At 39.0% G+C, this 18,662-nt stretch overlaps 1 protein-coding gene across 7 annotated transcripts in view; it reads left to right on the top strand.

The window, feature by feature from the left end:
• CEP112 (centrosomal protein 112) overlaps window positions 1-18,662 on the top strand; it is a 361,941-nt gene that overhangs the window by 3,316 nt on the left and 339,963 nt on the right. For 6 of the 7 annotated variants that reach the window (XR_007352397.2, XM_048817467.2, XM_048817466.2 and 3 more), the window contains exons 3-4: window positions 3,065-3,255; window positions 4,767-4,936. Coding sequence is in view for 6 of the 7 variants with exons in the window: in XM_048817467.2 (XP_048673424.2) it covers window positions 3,065-3,255; window positions 4,767-4,936 (361 nt within the window). In the remaining variant the exon portion in view is untranslated. The remainder of the gene's footprint in view (window positions 1-3,064; window positions 3,256-4,766; window positions 4,937-18,662) is intronic. The other variant, XM_048817468.2, reaches the window with a different exon arrangement.

Here is an 18,662-nt window from a genome sequence, read left to right as displayed (position 1 = left end):
TGAGGATGCTCAGTACCTTGCAGGATCTGACATGATCAGAAGTAGGTTTTCATAGCATTTCAAAATAATGATGCTGTAATCAGATTACTTTCAATACAACAATTATTATTTTACCTCTGAAGCAGACATTAGAGGCAATATTCTTCTCTGGAATTGAGACTAACTAATACTTAAAATTGTTTATATAATAATAGAACCCTGTAAACTAAGCATAAATATGAATCTACAGAAATTAGTTCTGGAATGTGTTTCTTTTTGTCCATTTGAAAATTAAACCGTTTTCATGGATCCACCATTATCTCATGTTCTGAGCCTGGCACACACCTTTCCTTTTAGGTGAAGGGCTGTTTTGATGGTTTGTCCTGAAAAGGCTAATGGAAGCAGAACTCTTCTGGAAAGTCCTGAGGGAAAATATTGTTCCTACTAGGGTTTGATAGTATGTATTAATAATCTCTTATCTTCAGCAATCAATAAAGGGTGCTAGGAGCCTTCTTCTCCAGCTTTGCCCTCACAGGCTGCTTTGGTTGATAGATTAAGCAGGAGGGGAAAACTGCTAGGGCAGTTGGGGGGGCGGGGGGAGGTCTTGGTTGAAGCTACTTAACAGTCATAAATAATTTTGTGAATTATTTTACACTTTTTGTTTTGGGTGATATACATCTTAATTAAACAAACTGGCTTCATGTCTTGGCTGACTCGCGTACCTCTGCAAAGAAACTTCTGGTGACAGAAAAATGAGAGGATTTTGGGATGGGGGCTGGATTTGGAAGGAATGAATGATAAATTTTATATGGATGAGTTTAGGCCAATGATGTTTCATAGATGTTTACAGCCAGAAGGGACAATTGTGATCGTCTAGTCTGACCTGCATAACACAGGCCATATGACTTCCCTGTGTTAACTCCCGATTCAAGTCCAATAGCCATGTTGAACTAGAATCTTTTAGAAAACTATCCAGTCTTGATTTAAAACTTCTCAGTGTTAGAGAATCCACCACAGCACTTGGGAAGTTGCTCCAATGATAAAGTATCTTCACTGTTAAAATTTTATGCTTTCTTTCTAGTCTGAATGTGTCTAGCTTCAACTTCCAGCCATTGGCCATACCTTTGTCTGCTAGATTGAAGAGCCCTCTATTATCAAATATTTTCCTCATGTAGATACTTCTAGACAGTGACTAAGTCACCCATTAAATTTCTTTTTGATAAGCTAAATAGGCTGAGTTTGTTGAGTCTCTCACTATAAGGCTCTTCTCTGAACCCTCTCCAATTTATTAACACCCTTCTTGAATTGTGGACACCAGAACTGGATGCAGTATTCCAGTAGCAGGTGCAATAGTGCCAAATACAGAGGTCATATAACCTCACCACTTCTTCTCAATATTCCCTTGCTTATACATTGAAAGATTATATACCCCTTTTGGCCACAATGTTATGCTGGGAACTCCTGTTTAACTGATTATCGACCATGACCCAAGTCTTTGTCCGTCACTGCTTCCTGGATAGCATCCCCTATCCTGTAAGAATAGCTTACGTTCTTTGTTCTCAGATGTGACCTTACATTTGGCTTACTGAGAGAGACTGAAGGTGTTGGGAGAACTTTTTTCTTTGGCTCCTTGTTCCTGACTGGCAGATGTCATCAGGGAAGAACGAAGCTCATTGTTGGTAGAGGGAGGGCAGGGTGCCATCTTCTCTTAAGGAGGTTAGTCTGTCGTCTTTGCTCAAGAAGGCAACGTTTGATCCTGGCAGTCTGGTTATCATTTAGTATTTAATCTTCCATATTTGGTAGCATATGGGAAGAGCTGTGATAATCCAGAAGCATCAGATTTCCTTGACACTTGTCATTTTTGTACATTTCTGGGAACAGGTAATGAATTGAGTTGGTAGAAGATAACCTCTTAGTGATGGATGAATACCAAGTGTGTGTGTATGTTGATACTGCTGGATGATTCAGTTGTCCTCAGTTGTGAGCTGTTTTTGGTTTGCCTATGGATTGCACGGGAGAATGCAAGGCTGCTTTTGGGTGAATCCATTTTTTCCTTGCTGGCCACCTTGAGAGAGTGGTGTTGGAAAATTGTTCTTCATACCTAAAGCATGCTATTATATAGAGTTTCACAGAGTTCAATCTTTTCTCCCTTCGTGTTCAGCATGTACATGGGGACATTGGGAGGGTATGGCTTGCAGTATTTTTAGTACACAGCTGATACTCAACTTTTCTATTGTGCATAACCCAGCTAGTGCTGCCAAACACTTGGCTCAGAGTCTCACTTGGATGAATTGGGGGCATGGATGACAACTAGCTAGTTGAAACTCAATGGGGTTGAGATGCTGCTGGTAATGTTGGGGGTAAGCAAATAGAAATCATGGTGAAGATTATATTTGTTTGAGGATATGTGCCTGCTATTTGTAGCTAGAGTGTGCACGTTTGGGATGTTGTTGGGTAGCAAGCTGATATTAGAATATCACAAACCACAGTGTTGAGGAGGGTTTTAACTCCTATATGACAGACTAGGAGATTGAGACTCTCTTTTGGATGTGAACCTTACTACTTTGATCATAGAAAGATTAGATTACTGCAGTGTACATGGGACTGTACCCTAAGTCAACTCAGAAACTGAAGCTGGTTCAGAAAGCAACATAAACTATTAAGTGATGTAGTTCTCTGGGAGTACATAACACTAGTTGTTCATGATCTGACTGCACAGGCTGTCTATAAGTTTCCAAACTGAATTTAAAATGTATGTTTTGAGCTGTATAGCATGGAAGTATTTCTATGGCACTCCTCTTAAAGTTAGTACGGAATTCAATTTTGTTTTTCTGTGATTTTTCTAGTGGATAAATTATGTTTTTCCGTTTGTGCTTTATTTGACCTGAAGTTCCTTTCTATGAAAAATATACACATCCTTGTAAAATTTCATGTTCTACCTTAAAACTTCCTTTGTGCAAAACTTAAATTCTTGGTTGAAGAGAGAGACATATACAAAGTTATGCTGTGGTTCTTTAACTTCTGCTGTTCTTAAGTTTGTTCTGTTTTCTGATAAAGTCTATTGTAATGGAATGTATTTTTCTAGAACGTCAGAGATGTGCACTCTGGATTAAAAAACTCTGTGAGCCCTCAGGAGCAGGTGCAGGAATTATGGGTAGAAAGAATCGGAACTTGTATGCAAAATTGTTGCTGCATATGCTGAAACGAGGAGTTCTAGAAGGCCCTTTTACACATAAACCTGAACCCGGAATACTGAAAACCTTGCCTTCATATATGGTGGGTATTTATTTCATTTTTATGGAGAACAAACTTGGCTAGTTCATAAATGTAGTTTAAAAATTATATATTTAAGTATTCACTTTTGTTTACAGACGGAATCAAATTCTGCAGTGATTTTAGTGGAATTGCAAGGAGTGAGTGTTGGCCTACCACTTGTACCATAGGTCCCTTAATAATTTATAACTGCAGTTGGCAAACAGATTTCTAGGTCTTTGTGAATTTTTTTTATGTGACCTGTTTTGTTTCTTCTTCAAATAAAACAGAAGTTCAGAAAGTGTTGAAAGATGCCCTTTTGATTGTATCTGATTAGTTGCTAACTGATATTTACAGATAACATAAAATGTATTTAAAGGGACACAGTCAGTATTTTCAAAGCTAGTCTTGAACTTCAAATTGGTATTGTGAAAGGAAAGAGAGTTTTGTGCTTGAAGCATAGGGCTTAGAAATCTGATGTCCTGGTGTATTCCTGGCTTTGTTGCAGACTTAGATGGGTAAATCAATTAAATACTCTACATCTATGTTTAAAAAAAAAAAAAAAGTGTGTGTGAGGATAATGGTTCACATGGGCATTGTGAAGGGTAGGGCCTGACTTTTAGAAATTCTGAACATTCTGCCGCTCCCATTGACTTCAGCACTTTGGAAAATCAGTACTTTAATTTATTAGTATTGTAAAATGCGTTTAGCTTATTGGATGAAAGGCATTACTGCAGCGGTATTGCTACCCAATTTTTGGTTTTGAAGTGTTCTTTGATTTGATATATGTTTGGGTTAAACAATAATAAATTGATTATTGGATTGAGAAAATATTGATGATTTTCTATACTAAACTAACCATCTCTGATCTCTTAGGCCATCCAAAGATTTTTTTTTTCCTTGTTTGTTCTTTCCTCTTCCCTCCCCAACTTGAATGTCAAAACCTAAAAATAATTAATGTTTTAGAACAATGTTCTCTGTGTGTGTTGAGGATGGCTTCATGTTGAGCAGGGCCCCAAGGTAATGGGAATGCTGGGGTTGGAGGATTGGGCTGTGAATCTTACTACTGGAAGAGGCAATCGGGTCTGGATCATAAGGTGCTGGATTAGTGCAGGAAGGTTGGTCACTAACATGGTATGTAACTAAGCCTGGTTCTGCTCTTCAGAGTTAGTTAGCAATTTATGACACTGTTCATAGAACAGTTTTGTTAGCTATCAGTAATACAGGCTGTGCAAAGATGTTCTGTGGTAATAATAAGTGCTATGTAAACTTATAACTATTTTCCCTTATATCCGGGACTCAATATTCTTGGCCCCCTATTTTAAGCATCCATTCATGCACTCATTGAACTTACTGGCAAACTCCCTTTGACTGTAGTGGAAATGGAATTGCATTCTTTATGCTGCTACCAAACCACAAGCAAGTGATGATAATGATAAAGAAGGGTGCATATATTCCTGTTTTTTTTAAAAGTCTAGATCTTACAATGTTAATCTTTTCCGATTTACTGTATCTTTAATTTTTTTTAAATATAGTCAATCTATTTTGATGAACCAAATTCAACGAGAGCACAGAGTGGGAGCCCAGAAGCTTTACCTGACTGGGTCATGGGAGAACTAGGAACAAGTGAATCGAAACTGGAGGAATCGTGGAAATTCTCTTCTAGAGAGGAGTCAGCTTTGGTAGCATCACCACTTGCCCATAGGTAAGAATTAAAAATCTGAACTTTAAATAATGCTTATTAACATGTTGAATTGAACATAATCTTACTGTAAAGTGCTAGTTTTTTGTGTATAATAACAATATGTTAAAAGAACGTTAAGGTTGCAAAGTCAATCACTCAAAAGTTTGGAAATGTCAGAATTAAGGTTGCCTATACAATGTGAATTTGGCCCTTTGTGAGTAAGCACCATGATAATCTTTAATTACATGATCACAAACTATTCCCCTCTCCCCCACTGCTCCAATTCAGTCTTCCTGCCCTTTCCTCTCTCCCACTCTCTGGCTTTTACAATCCTCCTTCTTCTTCCCTTACCTCCCTTTGCCAGGTATTCAAATCATTCTGTTTCCTCTTACTCCTTGTACCCTGAGCATTGAGAAGCACAAGAGAGAGTCTCCTTGTTTTCGGTTCCTGTGCCTGGCTCCACAGTGGCCTTCCACAGCCAAGAAGAGCAATTGCAGGGAAAAGCCTACCCTCCGGAGGAGCCCTGGACTCGGAGCATGCTCAGTGCAGACTCTTAGGAAATTTAGCAGCCAAACTCTAACAAGTCTCTACTGAGCATGTGCAAACTGAAACTTTTGGGAAGCTTATAATTTGGCTATGTTTGGGCAGTTTGATGGAGATCACAGAAATGGCAAAAGGTACATCCCTCACACCAGTGTGTCCTCTCTGCCAATTTTAAGTCCCTGATCCAAAGCATGGAGGTGTTAGAACTTCTCAGCAAAATGATTGTAAGAATTTTTATTCCCATGGGCAGAACAATTTGTTTTTCCTAGTCTTGCTCTGAGAAACAGTTGAACGGTTTTTGCTGAAGTTAAAAAAACAAAAACAAAACCTTCAACCTAAAGCAGATAGCCAGCAAGGAAAATTTCAGCCTGAATGGTTAAAGTTTGGCAAAGTTTTTTATAAGCAACTGAAAGCAGGGTCTTTTAATAGAAAGTGTTGGTCAACCTTAACTATAGGTGGAGGGTGCATACTCCACTTCTGATAAGTGCATTCTTCAAACCCTTTAGAGATCAGAAAATCCTCACAACACTCTTGTGATGAGTGTAAGTGAATATTTTACATAATTTGACAGATAGGTACACTGAACCGAAAAATCCAAGGCCTCAGAGGGAGTTAACTTTGGATGCCTTGATTAGGACTTAGGGTGGAAGTAGGCAGATCCAGTGGAGTCACACAGGCAGAGTCAAGGAGAGGCCTTGAAATCAGTGCAGTTTCTCTTGCAGGTCTCCCAAGATTCGGGATCTTGGGGAATACACTGGTTCTGGGCAATTATTTAGGACATTACTGATCAAAATACATGGTTTAGAACAGGAATCATCTTATGACATTATGTTAAATTAAACAAGATGTGTATATTGTGTTGATCTTACTTCTGTCTTCAGTTTGTTTTGTGCTCCAAGCTTTTTGACATATAATTTAGTAATAGACCTCTTTATTATTGTGTGAAATCTCTTTTGTCCATGACACTGGAAAATAGTTTTAACTAAATAATGGAAGTGAAAAAGGAACAAATCATCTATTGATGTGAGGGATAGTCTAGTAATATGGAAAAACAGTTGATGAGTTGACTTCTGCAGGAAACTTTTTAATATAATCACTTTCGGAGCTTTGGGAACAGCTCTCTGAATTACAGTGAGGTCTCCAGATTGACACTTGCAGTTGCTGAGAGTATTGATCAGCTGTCAGATCTCTGGGTGCCTAACCTGACTTTCCTTAATGAACTAAATATAAAACTTACGTTCCTCTTTTAGCAAATTGGTTACCTTGGCAAATGTGATGTTTTGACTAGAAATGCCATTTGGATTTGTTTTATTGATATGTTCTTTGTTAGAAAGATATATTTACTTAAGTCTCCCTTATTTATTTAATATTAAATATTTAATTCATGCATGTAAGGAAGCATGCTGTCCTGGCCTGTATTCTTCTGCAAACTGCAAATTCTTCTGCAGTTGTCCCTAAATCTGTAGCTCTTCCTCTAACCATACATATGAGGGTGAGGTAATATTTGAGATGTCAGCTGGTGTAGTTTTATCACTTCCAGTTGATCCAGCACAAATTAATAAATATAAAACCTGCTAAACAAACAGAAAAGTGCACAAGAAACTTTTATTTCACATGTATATTTTTATGGTGAATAATTTATTGCAAATTGGAACTGAAGTTTAATGCTGCCTCATAAATTTTACAACCACTTCTACTTGTCCTTTGAAAAACCTCTTTTAATCTTAAAAGATTTTTCCCCCTTAGTGTGTTTTTGATCACTTTATAAAATCTTCCTTTACTTAGACCTTTTTGTATGTGAGGCATTTCTAATGACATTTTAGATTATGCTGTTTGTGTGCTAGCCCTTTTTTATTTTTTATTATTAAAGATGCAGTCTTTTTGAAGTCTTTTTCTTGGGGCTCTGTTAAGCAGCTCTTTCGTGTATAAATCCTGTGTAAGACTGTGGAACATCCTCCTGTGTTCTGCTAGCAGACATTTTCTATCAGTGCAGTAGTTCAAAGGTGGGCTGTGCTCTGATAGCAAAGATTGGCCAAAATTTTCAAGTCTGGATACTTACAATTAGGAGTAAAAAGAAAAGGAGTACTTGTGGCACCTTAGAGACTAACAAATTACTAACTAACTGCTACAATTAGGAGTGAAATCCTGGCTCCATTGATTTCAGTGGGTGTTTTGCCACTGATTTCAGTAGGGCCATGATTTCACCCTAGATACCCAATTTTCAAAGGCACTGAGCACCCACATCATTTTTATTTAGATGATTAACTGTTGATTTAGGTGCTCAATGCTAGGCACAGTCGAATCTGACATTTTTGCTAGAAGATTTCAGTATTTTACCTCTCATTCATTTGCACAACACTGGGCCTTTGGTTTTTAAATCCATTATTTTTCTCTCATCTTACTCAAATGTTTTTGCCTGTGGAGGCTACATTTTTTTTTAACCCAGGCATAATTTGATAGGTGAGGAGTAAAACTTTCAGAAGTCTTATTGAAAGTCTATAGAAAAGTAAACGTGATTTTTTGGCTCCTAAGTCAGTCACTTAGGGGCTAAACATTTTACCAGATGGCTTCACTTCCTTCTAACAGTGACTTAAAATTTGGGTATGTCTTAATGTCCATTAAACCTGAGATAACACGTGTATCACATTTGATACTCTTAGTTGGTCTTTCAGTTGCCTTCACTCATGCTCACTGATATGGATTTCTTATCTTGAGTGTAGATGCCAAGCACAGAGTTAGAATATCAGCAGTTGCCATGAGAGTCCCGGCACTACCATGTTACTCCTCTAGGTTTGATCAAACATCTTGACACGTCTTCCCAAAAAGAAATGTCTAAATAGCAAAGGAAAATAAAATACATATGGCTAGATTAACTTTTAGGCTTGGCCACCCTTGAATATGGGGTGGTGTGTGGCTGTGTCACCCTAAAAATAGAACCAGAAAGGCTTTGTGCTTTAGAGATGCCCCTCTGAGACACGATTCCTCTGTAGCTCCCCTTTTGTTCTGAGAGTGGGGCTGAATAGGTGTTGAAACAGGTTTCGTTAGCACTGTACAAGATGCAGCATACTCCTCCTCTCTTGCATCCAACCAACTCTGGTATTCAACTTGTGGGTGATGTGGCTGGAGCCCATACCTCCATCTACTTTCAGCCTACCTTTTCTCTTTCCTCCAACTTGCTTGCAGGGTGAAATATCAGGGAGCGCAACCCCTTCTCTCTACCCATATCTGTACCCAAGATCCAGATAGGTCCTATGCAACTGCACGGGGATGTGTGGTGGTGGAGAGTCTTTACCTCACTTACTTTCCTGTGTGGCTACATAACACTAAGATATATTTCTAGACCATAGTTGGCAGCTGTTGTGGTTGCATCTGGTACCTGAGAATCCCTCTAAAGTTCCAAACAGTCTGTTCAGTGATTGTAAAAATGATCCCCCTTTACTCATTAGAGCTGGTCTCTGTGTGTATTCAGGTATCTGCTTGCTTACTTACTTACTATATCTGCTAACTTTAGAGGGGAGAGGGAGGAAACCTTTTACTAATGTTCTCCCTGTAGAATCAACCCAGTTCAGGCATTATGAAACTGTTGCTTTTTCTGACTTTCACATCAGCAGAAGAATTGTTAACTAAATTCTAAGTGCCAGGCCATCTGCCCAGATTACGCATCTAGTTAAGCCTGTGCAACCACAGAGAACAGAGTTGCACAGACAACACTGAGGATACCCTCCGAGGACAACAGGGTTTCATGGGTGTAAGTAAAGAGCAGCATTTGGCCTCGTAATCTTTATAGCAAGTGAAGATACATGATGCAAAAAGAGCATAACGTAAGTTTCAGATCTCAATCTGTGTTTCCCATGATGGTAATTAAATAAGCCTCATTCTACTTCTAAACTGAGCAAATTAAATATTAATTGTGACAGTAAATGTGGAACTCCATTATGACAATTTTTTTCAAAGCCACTTTTCATAGAATCATAGATTAGGGTTAGAAGAGACATCAAGAGGTCATCTAGTACAACCCCCTGCTCAAAGCAGGACCAACCCCAACTAAAACATCCCAGCCAGGGCTTTGTCAAGCCGGGCCTTAAAAACCATAAAGGAAGGAGATTCCACCATCTCCCTAGGTAACCCATCCCAGTGCTTCACCACCCTCCTAGTGAAATAGTTTTTCCTAATATCCAATTTAGACCTCCCCCGCTGCAACTTGAGACCATTGCTCCTTGTTCTGTCATCTGCCACCACTGAGAACAACCTAGCTCCATCCTTTTTGGAACCCCCCCTTCAGGTAGTTGAAGGCTGCTATCAAATCCCCCCCCTCGCTTTTCTCTTATGCAGATTAAATAAGACCAGTTCCCTCAGCCTCTCCTCATAAGTCATGTGTCCCAGCCCCCTAATCATTTTTGTTGCCTTTCACTGGACTTTTTCCAATTTGTCCACATCCTTTCTGTAGTGAGGGCCCCAAAACTGGACCCAATACTCCAGATGTGGCCTTACCAGTGCTGAATAGAGGGAAATAATCACTTCCCTCCATCTGCTGGCAATGCTCCTCCTAATGCAGCCCAATATGCCTTTAGCCTTCTTGGCAATGAGGGCATGCTATTGACTCATATCCAGCTTCTTGTCCACTGTAATCCCCAGGTCCTTTTCTGCTGAACTTCTACTTAGCCAGTTGGACCCCAGCCTGTAGCAGTGCATGGGAGTCTTCCATCCTAAGTGCAGTACTCTGCACTTGTCCTTGTTGAACCTCATCACCACTCTGGACCCTCTCCCTACCCTCCAGCGTATCTACCTCTCCCTCCAGCTTAGTGTCACCTGTGAACTTCCTGAAGGGTCCAATCCATCCCATCATCTAGATCATTAATGAAGATGTTGAACAAAACTGGCCCCAGGACCGACTTCTGGGGCACTCAGCTTGATACTGGGTGTCAGCTAGACGTCGAGCTGTTGATCACTACCCGTTGAGCCCGACAGTCTAGCCAGCTTTCTATCCACCTGGTAGTCCATTCATCCAGTCCATACTTCTTTAACTAGCTGGCAAGAATAGTGCTGTTGCCGGCAGAGCGTGCCTGAGGCAAGCAACAGCAGGGGTTCATTGCCCGGTGTGCGTTACCCAATAATCACAACGGGGTGGAGAAGTAGAAAAGTTTATTTGGAATTCCAAGGAAAGGTACAGGGAAAGAAATCTCAAATCCTGCACATTAGAGCAGGTCATTACACACACTTTATATTCCTTAATGCTGCTGCACTACACATCAGCCAATCAAAGCTTTGCACAAATACTCTGCCTTCCTTATATGGGTTACAACAATGTTTATTTCCTGCAACCTCTAACAAGCATTCCTAGCAACTTAAACAACCAGCACATCCTGTCTGGCCTTGAAGCTGTCTGGCCTTGAAGCTGTCTCCTCCTGTTAACTTGGCGTCAGCAAACCTTATACTATAAGGTGTTATCTGCGGCTGCAACATTGTTTTAAGAGCAAAAGGGCTTACTCAAACCAGCTAGGCCTGAGTTCCGTTAAGGGGGGTTGACAAGAAGCCCTTAGGCCTAGAGCAGGGAGACTTCCTCGACCCTTATGGCCTTCCATCCCCTCGACTTAACTAGTGGCTATGCCCTGGGGTCCCCAACACTGCGGGAGATCATATCAAAAGCTTTGCTAAAGTCAAGGTATATCACGTCCACCGCTTTCCCACATATCTACAGAGCCAGTTATCTCATCATAGAAGGCAGTCAGGTTGGTCAGGCATGACTTGCCCTTGGTGAATCCATGTTGACTGTTCCTGATCACCTTCCTCTCTTCCAAGTGCTTTAAAACCATGTTGTCCTGTAAAGCAGGACAGTGTTCTTTGGCAGTGTAGTGTTAGTCTGCAGCTAGTGGCTAGCAGGCAATCAAGAGCATAAGATACTAACTTCTAGAAATGGGTAATCATTGAAAGAACACATCTGTGTTGTGTGTGGGGGAAAAACTTTAATTTGTTCATTAAATTTTTGAAGACGAAAAAAATGGAGGAGAAAACCTGGGTTACTTTTACACTTGGCATTTCTTCTGAGTTACGTGTTAAATTCATAAAGAGCGAGTTTCCACTTCACATAAACTGAATACAAAAGAGAAAATATTTAAAACATTTGAGCTATGCAAGGGGTAAGGAAGGGCCAAATGGAGTTTCCTTATCTGTAAAAAGAAACAATATTTCATGGGAATAGTTGACGTAAAATGTGTCTGTATTTCTTTGTTAGCTCTTTGGGGGCAGGGACCATGTCTTCCTTTGTTTTTACAGTGGTGAACATGCTGTCAGTCCTCAGTAAATAAATATTAAAAGTGTGAACCTTTTTCAGTGTTCTTAGTGCCTCTGCAATTTATTGTAATGGCCAGCAGATGGCGAGCTTGTTCCATTCTATGTCATAAAGCAAAACCTCCTTTTCTTTGTACTAGAGAATGTTTATTAATGTGACCTATGTGGATAAGCAGTATGTTTTAGCTTTGATGAATATTCTGTTATCCTACTATTGGTAATTTAATTCTTCCAGGTAGACTGTAGAAGTTTCTGAAGACATTTTAAAAAATAAGCCATTTATGTCAAAGAAATATGTTTATGAATTATGGTTTTGAGAGCAACTAAAACTCCGGTTTGAGTAACATAACCCAAGATTACCACCTCCCTTTTAAAAATCAGAGTAAAAGAGCACTTGTTGGCCTGCCGTACTCTGTTGTTTTTGTACTCTGTGTGTATATGCTATTTTGCTTATGGAAATGGCTGTTTTTCGTAGGAGCCTACTTACCTGTTACACTTGTAAAATAAATGCAGATTGTCAGATTTTTTTTTTCCCGCCAGAGTGGGATTGTGTAATGCTGGACTCGATGGGACAAAAAAGGTTTTCATTTCAAAAATTGGGAAGGTAGATTTAAACTAGTATTGCATGGTTAGATTTTAATAGAAATCTGACCTTTCAAACTGAATTAGTAGATTTTATTTGTTTATAGATGTCTAGATTATGCCTTAAACCCAGTCCTGTTGTGTTGCACCACTCTAGGAGGAACCCACATGTTCTCCCACCTGGTTCCTCGTAGGAAATCATTTGCTACTCTCCTTTATCAGTAGAAAATTACTTCCTATTCCCATGCCAGTCCACTGTCCTGGCTGGCTTGGGGTGATGAGGTTGGAATCAAGGCTGTGGCCACTCCCTGTCCACCTGCATTGGCAGAGAAGGGGGAAATGGCACCCTTGTCTACTACTTCCAGAGGTGAACAGGGAAAACTGCAAAGGGACTCCCCCTTATGTCCTGTATGGTTTGATTAAGGCTAAGCAACAGTCCCACTTAGAGAGAGCCCTTTTTAAAGCTTCTACTTCTAAAACAGAGCAATGCTGCTTCTTTTTAAAGGTCCACTTAAAAATAGCTAAGAGGTGCCTAAAGTATATCTGAACACATTTTTCCAGTTTTAAAATACTTGAGTAATCTTTTGTGGCTAAGATTGAACATGACATCTGGGTTGTTTTTTTTTTTAACCTGAAGCTTTATCTAGCCATCACATAACCTGAAAAGAAACAGCCTGTATTGAGATAAAATATAGATTTACATACACATAAAGATTTGTTGTCTTGCAATATAAAATAAATCCTGGCAGAATAAAATTCTGTTAAGGGTAGGAATGTTATGAATCACTGGAGACAGTCTTTGCATTTTTATATTCCTTTTGTTCTTTTTCCTCCTAGCTTTTGTTTATCCAAACCATTCAGTGCACTGCAATTGCTATTGTTTATCCTCACACTTTATTGATATTTACTGATGCCAGAAGAAAGGTACGCTCCAGTTGGTACATTTCAATGTTCCTTGCTGCTTAGATGAAAGCTGGGACTGTTTTCCTCATGGAAAGTTGGTTTGTGTTTCAGTTTTCATAGAAGTGACTAATTTATACTGTACATCCAACAATTGTGTCTCTCTTCGTAAACTCTTAATTCATCTCAGCATCTCTTGGCATAACTCACAGCTGAATTTTTTGCTGGGAGGTAAAGAATGTAAGGTATTTTAATAATCTAACTTGACTTAAATAGTACGTGGCCATTTGTTAGTAGGTACGTTGATTAAGGGGATATATTTTTATCTTTATGTGAATGGATTTGTGCTGTACATAGAAAGATTCTTCTCTATAACCTCAAACGTAACATGGCCAAAGCCAGCCTTATACTTTTTTCTCCAAGATCCTCCATTCTTTACTTCCATTCTCCATTATGATATAGATTATAGCCATTCTGCCTGGGACTCGAGCCCATAACATGAGACTTAGCTTCATCTCTCCCATTCCTTCACATATACAGGTTGTGACTCAATTCTGACACTTTTTACTCCACGGATTTGTTCTAAAAATACACCCTGTCTTTTTTTTCTCTGGTGGACAAAGTTCTTGTCAGTGCCCTAATCATCTTCTTGCTTAAATACTGCACTCTTGTCCTTTTCAGGACTGTCCCTACCCCCTCCAGTAAGTGAGGCTGACATGAACTGAAACTGGTGAAACACACTTCTGGCCCATTGCTTTGACCATGTTACTCTCCACTCCTACCCTTTTAAATTACTGGTTCCCCATGAAACTTAACATTAATTTCAAACTTCTTGTCCTTGCCTTCTAGATCTTACAATGGTCAGCATGTGCTTGTGTTTCTGACCCTCTCTCTTGTAGCTTTTCCTCCGCTCTTATGCTCCTTAGTGATGCCAGTCTCAATGCTTGTTTCTTTTCCTTCTCTTACAGTTCCCATACCTTATTCTGTGCTACCCTTTATGTTTAGAATGCCTGTCTCAAAATTGTTTACCAAATAACCTACTTCGCTGCATTTGGGTCTGTTCTAAAATCTTACGTCTGTTGTCTTGTCTATGAGAAATAAAGAGGAGGAAAGATAAGAGCCCTTAAAATTTCCACAATCCTTGGTGTATAACCACTGATCTTGCTATTTTCACCTTTTTTCTTCCTTTGCCCTCGTGCCTTCTCTGTGGCTCTCACTTGAATTTAAATGTTCTATTCTGTGTGTTTATTTGTGAGCTGCCATAGTTCTTCGGCGTGGCCAGGGCTAGTACTAGGGCCTAGAAATAGTCATTCAGGCAGAGTTCCATCTTATGGATTCATTCATCTTCAGTGATAGTAAGAAATCAAACAAGATTGTAAGCTCTTTGGGGTAGGGATTGCTTCTCCCTTTGTGTTCATACATTACCTGTCACAGTGGGGTCCTGATCTTGATTGCAGCCTCTGGGCACTACTGCAATATCAAAAGGTTATTCCTTCCTGTGGTATTTAGACCTTATCCTGGAAATATACGTACGGTTTTAAAGGAGAGTTTTTTCTCTGTGTGTCTTTTTCCTAATTTTCTGTTTATATTTTTTTCTCCCAATCTATAGTCCATGTATTTGATCTTACAGTGATAAGAACACTGCAGCACATTGTTTTGTAGGTTTTTCCTAGTATAATAACCTTTGAAAGAGCAACATTTATTTCAGCACCACATACAAGATCTGTATTGATACTCTAGGCATTCCTATGGCAAGAAGTCATGAGCTGTGGAAGTTGGGTTGTATGCTTTTAAAAAAGCAGAGGATATTGTTACTTTAAGCTGACATCATTTGTGACATGGGCCTTATGGGAGCTCTGTGTAATAGACAGTACATACATTTCTAACTTGTTTTCGTAATCTGTTTAACAATTAAAAGAAAATCGAATGTTTAATATTTAAATAATGTTTAATTTTTAAACAAAGGGGTTTTTGTTGTTTTAATACATTATTAAAACAGGATAGAAATTTTGCCTACAGCTCTCTATGAAGGGCTTCCATAATGCAAGTGTCATAAATGATGTTTTTGGTCTCCATTATGTATAAGGTTCAGACAGCAACTGTGATTTAAAGTCTCTCTTTTCAAATAAATTTGACTGTTTTTTTCACCTTTTGAACGTTCATACTGCTAGATGACTAAAACAGGAACATTTTTATCTTGCATGATATAATTAAGTCTTTTTTTACCATATTTATAACTCTTGAATCATAATTAAGAAACACAAATGTGTAAGCACTACATTTTTGTGCAAAGAAATGACAAATTATAAAACTGGGCATTTCAATTCTAACTATTATGATTCTAGCAGCTTGGTAAAATGTTATGAAAAAATATGGTTTAACAAATGTTAGGGGCACAATTAAAATATTTTGATTACCCTAATAACTTGTCTGGGGCAGAAGAATTTGATGTGTAATAGTTTCAGAAAAAGGACAATGTTTGTTGTGAGTGTTGGTTGTAGTTCAAAAGTTCGATTTGTCTTTTTTGGCTTCTGCTTCATATTGTACTGCAGGAAATGATGGTAATGAATAAGTATGGGGTGTGCATCTTTTCTTGGTTAGTGATGAATTAGTGTCTGACTGCTGTTAGTGGGCCCTCAGTTGCTTAGTATTCTGTCTTTCTTGTATAGAGATACTGACTGTGTTGTTAAAAATGCCATGCTACTCTTTGCAGGAGTAACAGTAATACACTGCGATTATCATAGAAAACTCTATGTAAAAGACATGCAACGGCCCAATGTACCACTTCTTTTAAGAAGTCTTAAGTGTTGCACAGGCCTTCTGAACCGCGGGGGAGGGGGAAGGGTAAGAGGGAAGAATTTCACAAGCAGTTTCATTTTAGGGTCTCGGAAGACTTCCCAAATGTTAATTAAGCTGCCATGCAACCTTAATTCAGCCCCCTTGTGCATATACATTGTGATAGTTTTAATTAAATTAACACATACAATTTTTTTTCCAGAGGACTCTTGCCTCATAGGGTGCTCTGAACACAGAATTATTAATTTCCTCATGGACTTTTCTGTGGCATTCTCCACTATATTATCTGAGTGCTTCATAAACAGTAATGAATCTGTTTTCACAAGACCCCTGTGAGATGAGGCGGTATTGTTTATCTCCATTTCACAGAAGGAGAACTGAGGCTAAGAGATATTAAGGTAAAAAGACACCTTGGACCTAATTTTTTGGAGTACTTAGCATTATATAGCACTTCATATGATCAGAGGGTAGCTGCCATTGACTTTATTTGCAGTTGTGAGTGCTCGGCCCTTTTGTCAATCAGATTGCAGGATGTCAAGTTGCGCATCCAGTATGTGAGGCATACACAATTAATGACCACCTCTGAAAAGTTTGTCTTAAGTGACTTGATTGGCATCATGTAGGAACTCTGTGGCAGAAGCAAGAAAAGAAGTCAGTTCTCCAGGGCAGCATTCCACTGTCTTTATCATAAGACTGCCCTTTCTCTTCCTGCAGACCCTTGCCTCATTCACTGCATACCTTCCGAGCTTCTGTAACAAATCAGGTAGGGATCCTACAGACAAGACAGCCCTTATTCAGCTCCAGAGAAGGTCCATCATTCACACTGAATGAAGCAGGGGTCCTGTGGAAAAATTAGTATGCGATCATGTAATTAAAGACTGTATCATAAAGCACACATATAGGGGGCTGAATTAAGCTTACACTCTTCTTCCTCTTATGTGGCATCTCCGTTACTGGAGGTTTGCAACCATGGTAGCCCATTCTGTGTGATCCTCTGCTAATCAATTTGTGGATAAATAATCCTTTTGATCCATCATTTATACCACCTCATCTGACCAAGATCATCTTTTTCTGCTTAGTGTTCTTCTGTCGTCCGCTTTCTCTTCCAGTGCCCATAACATGTATCAACTGCTGAACTTCTTAAAATTTGCCCTGCAAATTGAATCTTTCTTTTCATAGCATTTCTGACTAGCATTTGCTGAGTTCCAGTCATCTCCAGTACCCTTTTGTTGGTTACTTCGTCTATCCATGATCTTTTCAGACTTCTTCTATAACCTCATAATTCAAAGGATTGTAATTGCTTTATTATCAATATTTTGGATGTCCGTGTTTCCATAGCTGTAATTTAACACAGACCAAATGTAAGATTTTAAGATTTGGAATTTAGTCTTCACATTTATGTCCCTTCTCATCAGATGGGTTTCAGGCAACCTTAATTCTGGCATTTCCTAGCTTTTGAGTGCTTGACTTTGCAACCATAGTAATATTCTTTTTAAAGAATTTTTTTGTATGTAATTTCCTAGGTTTTTGAAAGAGGAAACTGAACATACAAATTCCATCAAGTGGCATCATATTAACACCCACATGGGTAATCTGCAGGGTTGGAATCTTTAGCTCCACCACACATATCTCTCCCACGTGAGCTAAAGGGGTAACTGATAGCAGGTAGAAAAGTCTGTGCCACAAGACTTCCAGAGCCTGGAATAGAATCCAAGACTTCTGAGTCTCACCATTCCTTTGCTCTCAGCAAATATCTGTGAAACCCACTGGCAGAGTGTCCCATCCCTGTCCCAAGTGGTTGTCTGAACAGCATAAATATTCTTTTGTCAGCTATCACATTTAACATTTGGGTTTGGGGAACTCTGTGCTTCCTGCTCATCAAAGAACTGAAACAGTGTTCTTGAGGCACTGAATTACCAGCTGTTGGGCTCTGAATAGAGCTGAACTGCCAGTGCCATAAGGAGTTAAAAATCTTGAAGAACTAGCAGAACTCTAACCTGTCTCATGTAAGAGATCTGAGACCAAAGAGCAGGGATCCAATCAAATGATACCTTCAAAGAAGAATAACTGATGGTGTGTAATTTCCCTTCCATGTTGGATGAAGTGATTTCTATGTATAGTTTTATCAAGCCCTTTGATCCTTCTGATAAAATGTGCTATAAATGGAAGATAATTGTCATATCACTGTGACCCTACTCGTGACACCAATTGAAAATTATCTCACCAATAGTACAAGCTGCTTCATAATATAGCCTTTCTGTTTCTGAATATTATTCCACTGCCATAAATGTTTTAGTCATCATTAATTATGTGGAGCCTTTTCTTATTTTTTTCCTTGAACTTAGGAAATTGTTCCAAAGTTATTACTTTGTATAACATGTAGAGACCCAGGAATTTGGTAGGTATCTTCAATGCACAATGTAATTATCAGTTTAGGGTGGGATTTTCAAAAAGCACCTAGGGGAATTAGGATCACAAGTCTAATTGAAGTTGTGTGCATGATGTTAGAATTCTGATGTTCTATATTATCAACAATTCACTTCCAAATAAGTTTTTTCCCCACCAACTTTAGGCTATGTCTTCTGATGTTAAAAACACTATCCCTGGAGCAAATTCTGGGTATTTTTAGAAAATGCAA

The sequence above is a fragment of the Caretta caretta genome, chromosome 14 (genome assembly GCF_965140235.1).
Source record: "Caretta caretta isolate rCarCar2 chromosome 14, rCarCar1.hap1, whole genome shotgun sequence".
Lineage (NCBI taxonomy): Eukaryota > Metazoa > Chordata > Testudines > Cheloniidae > Caretta > Caretta caretta.
This window is presented reverse-complemented; position numbering and strand designations above follow the sequence as displayed.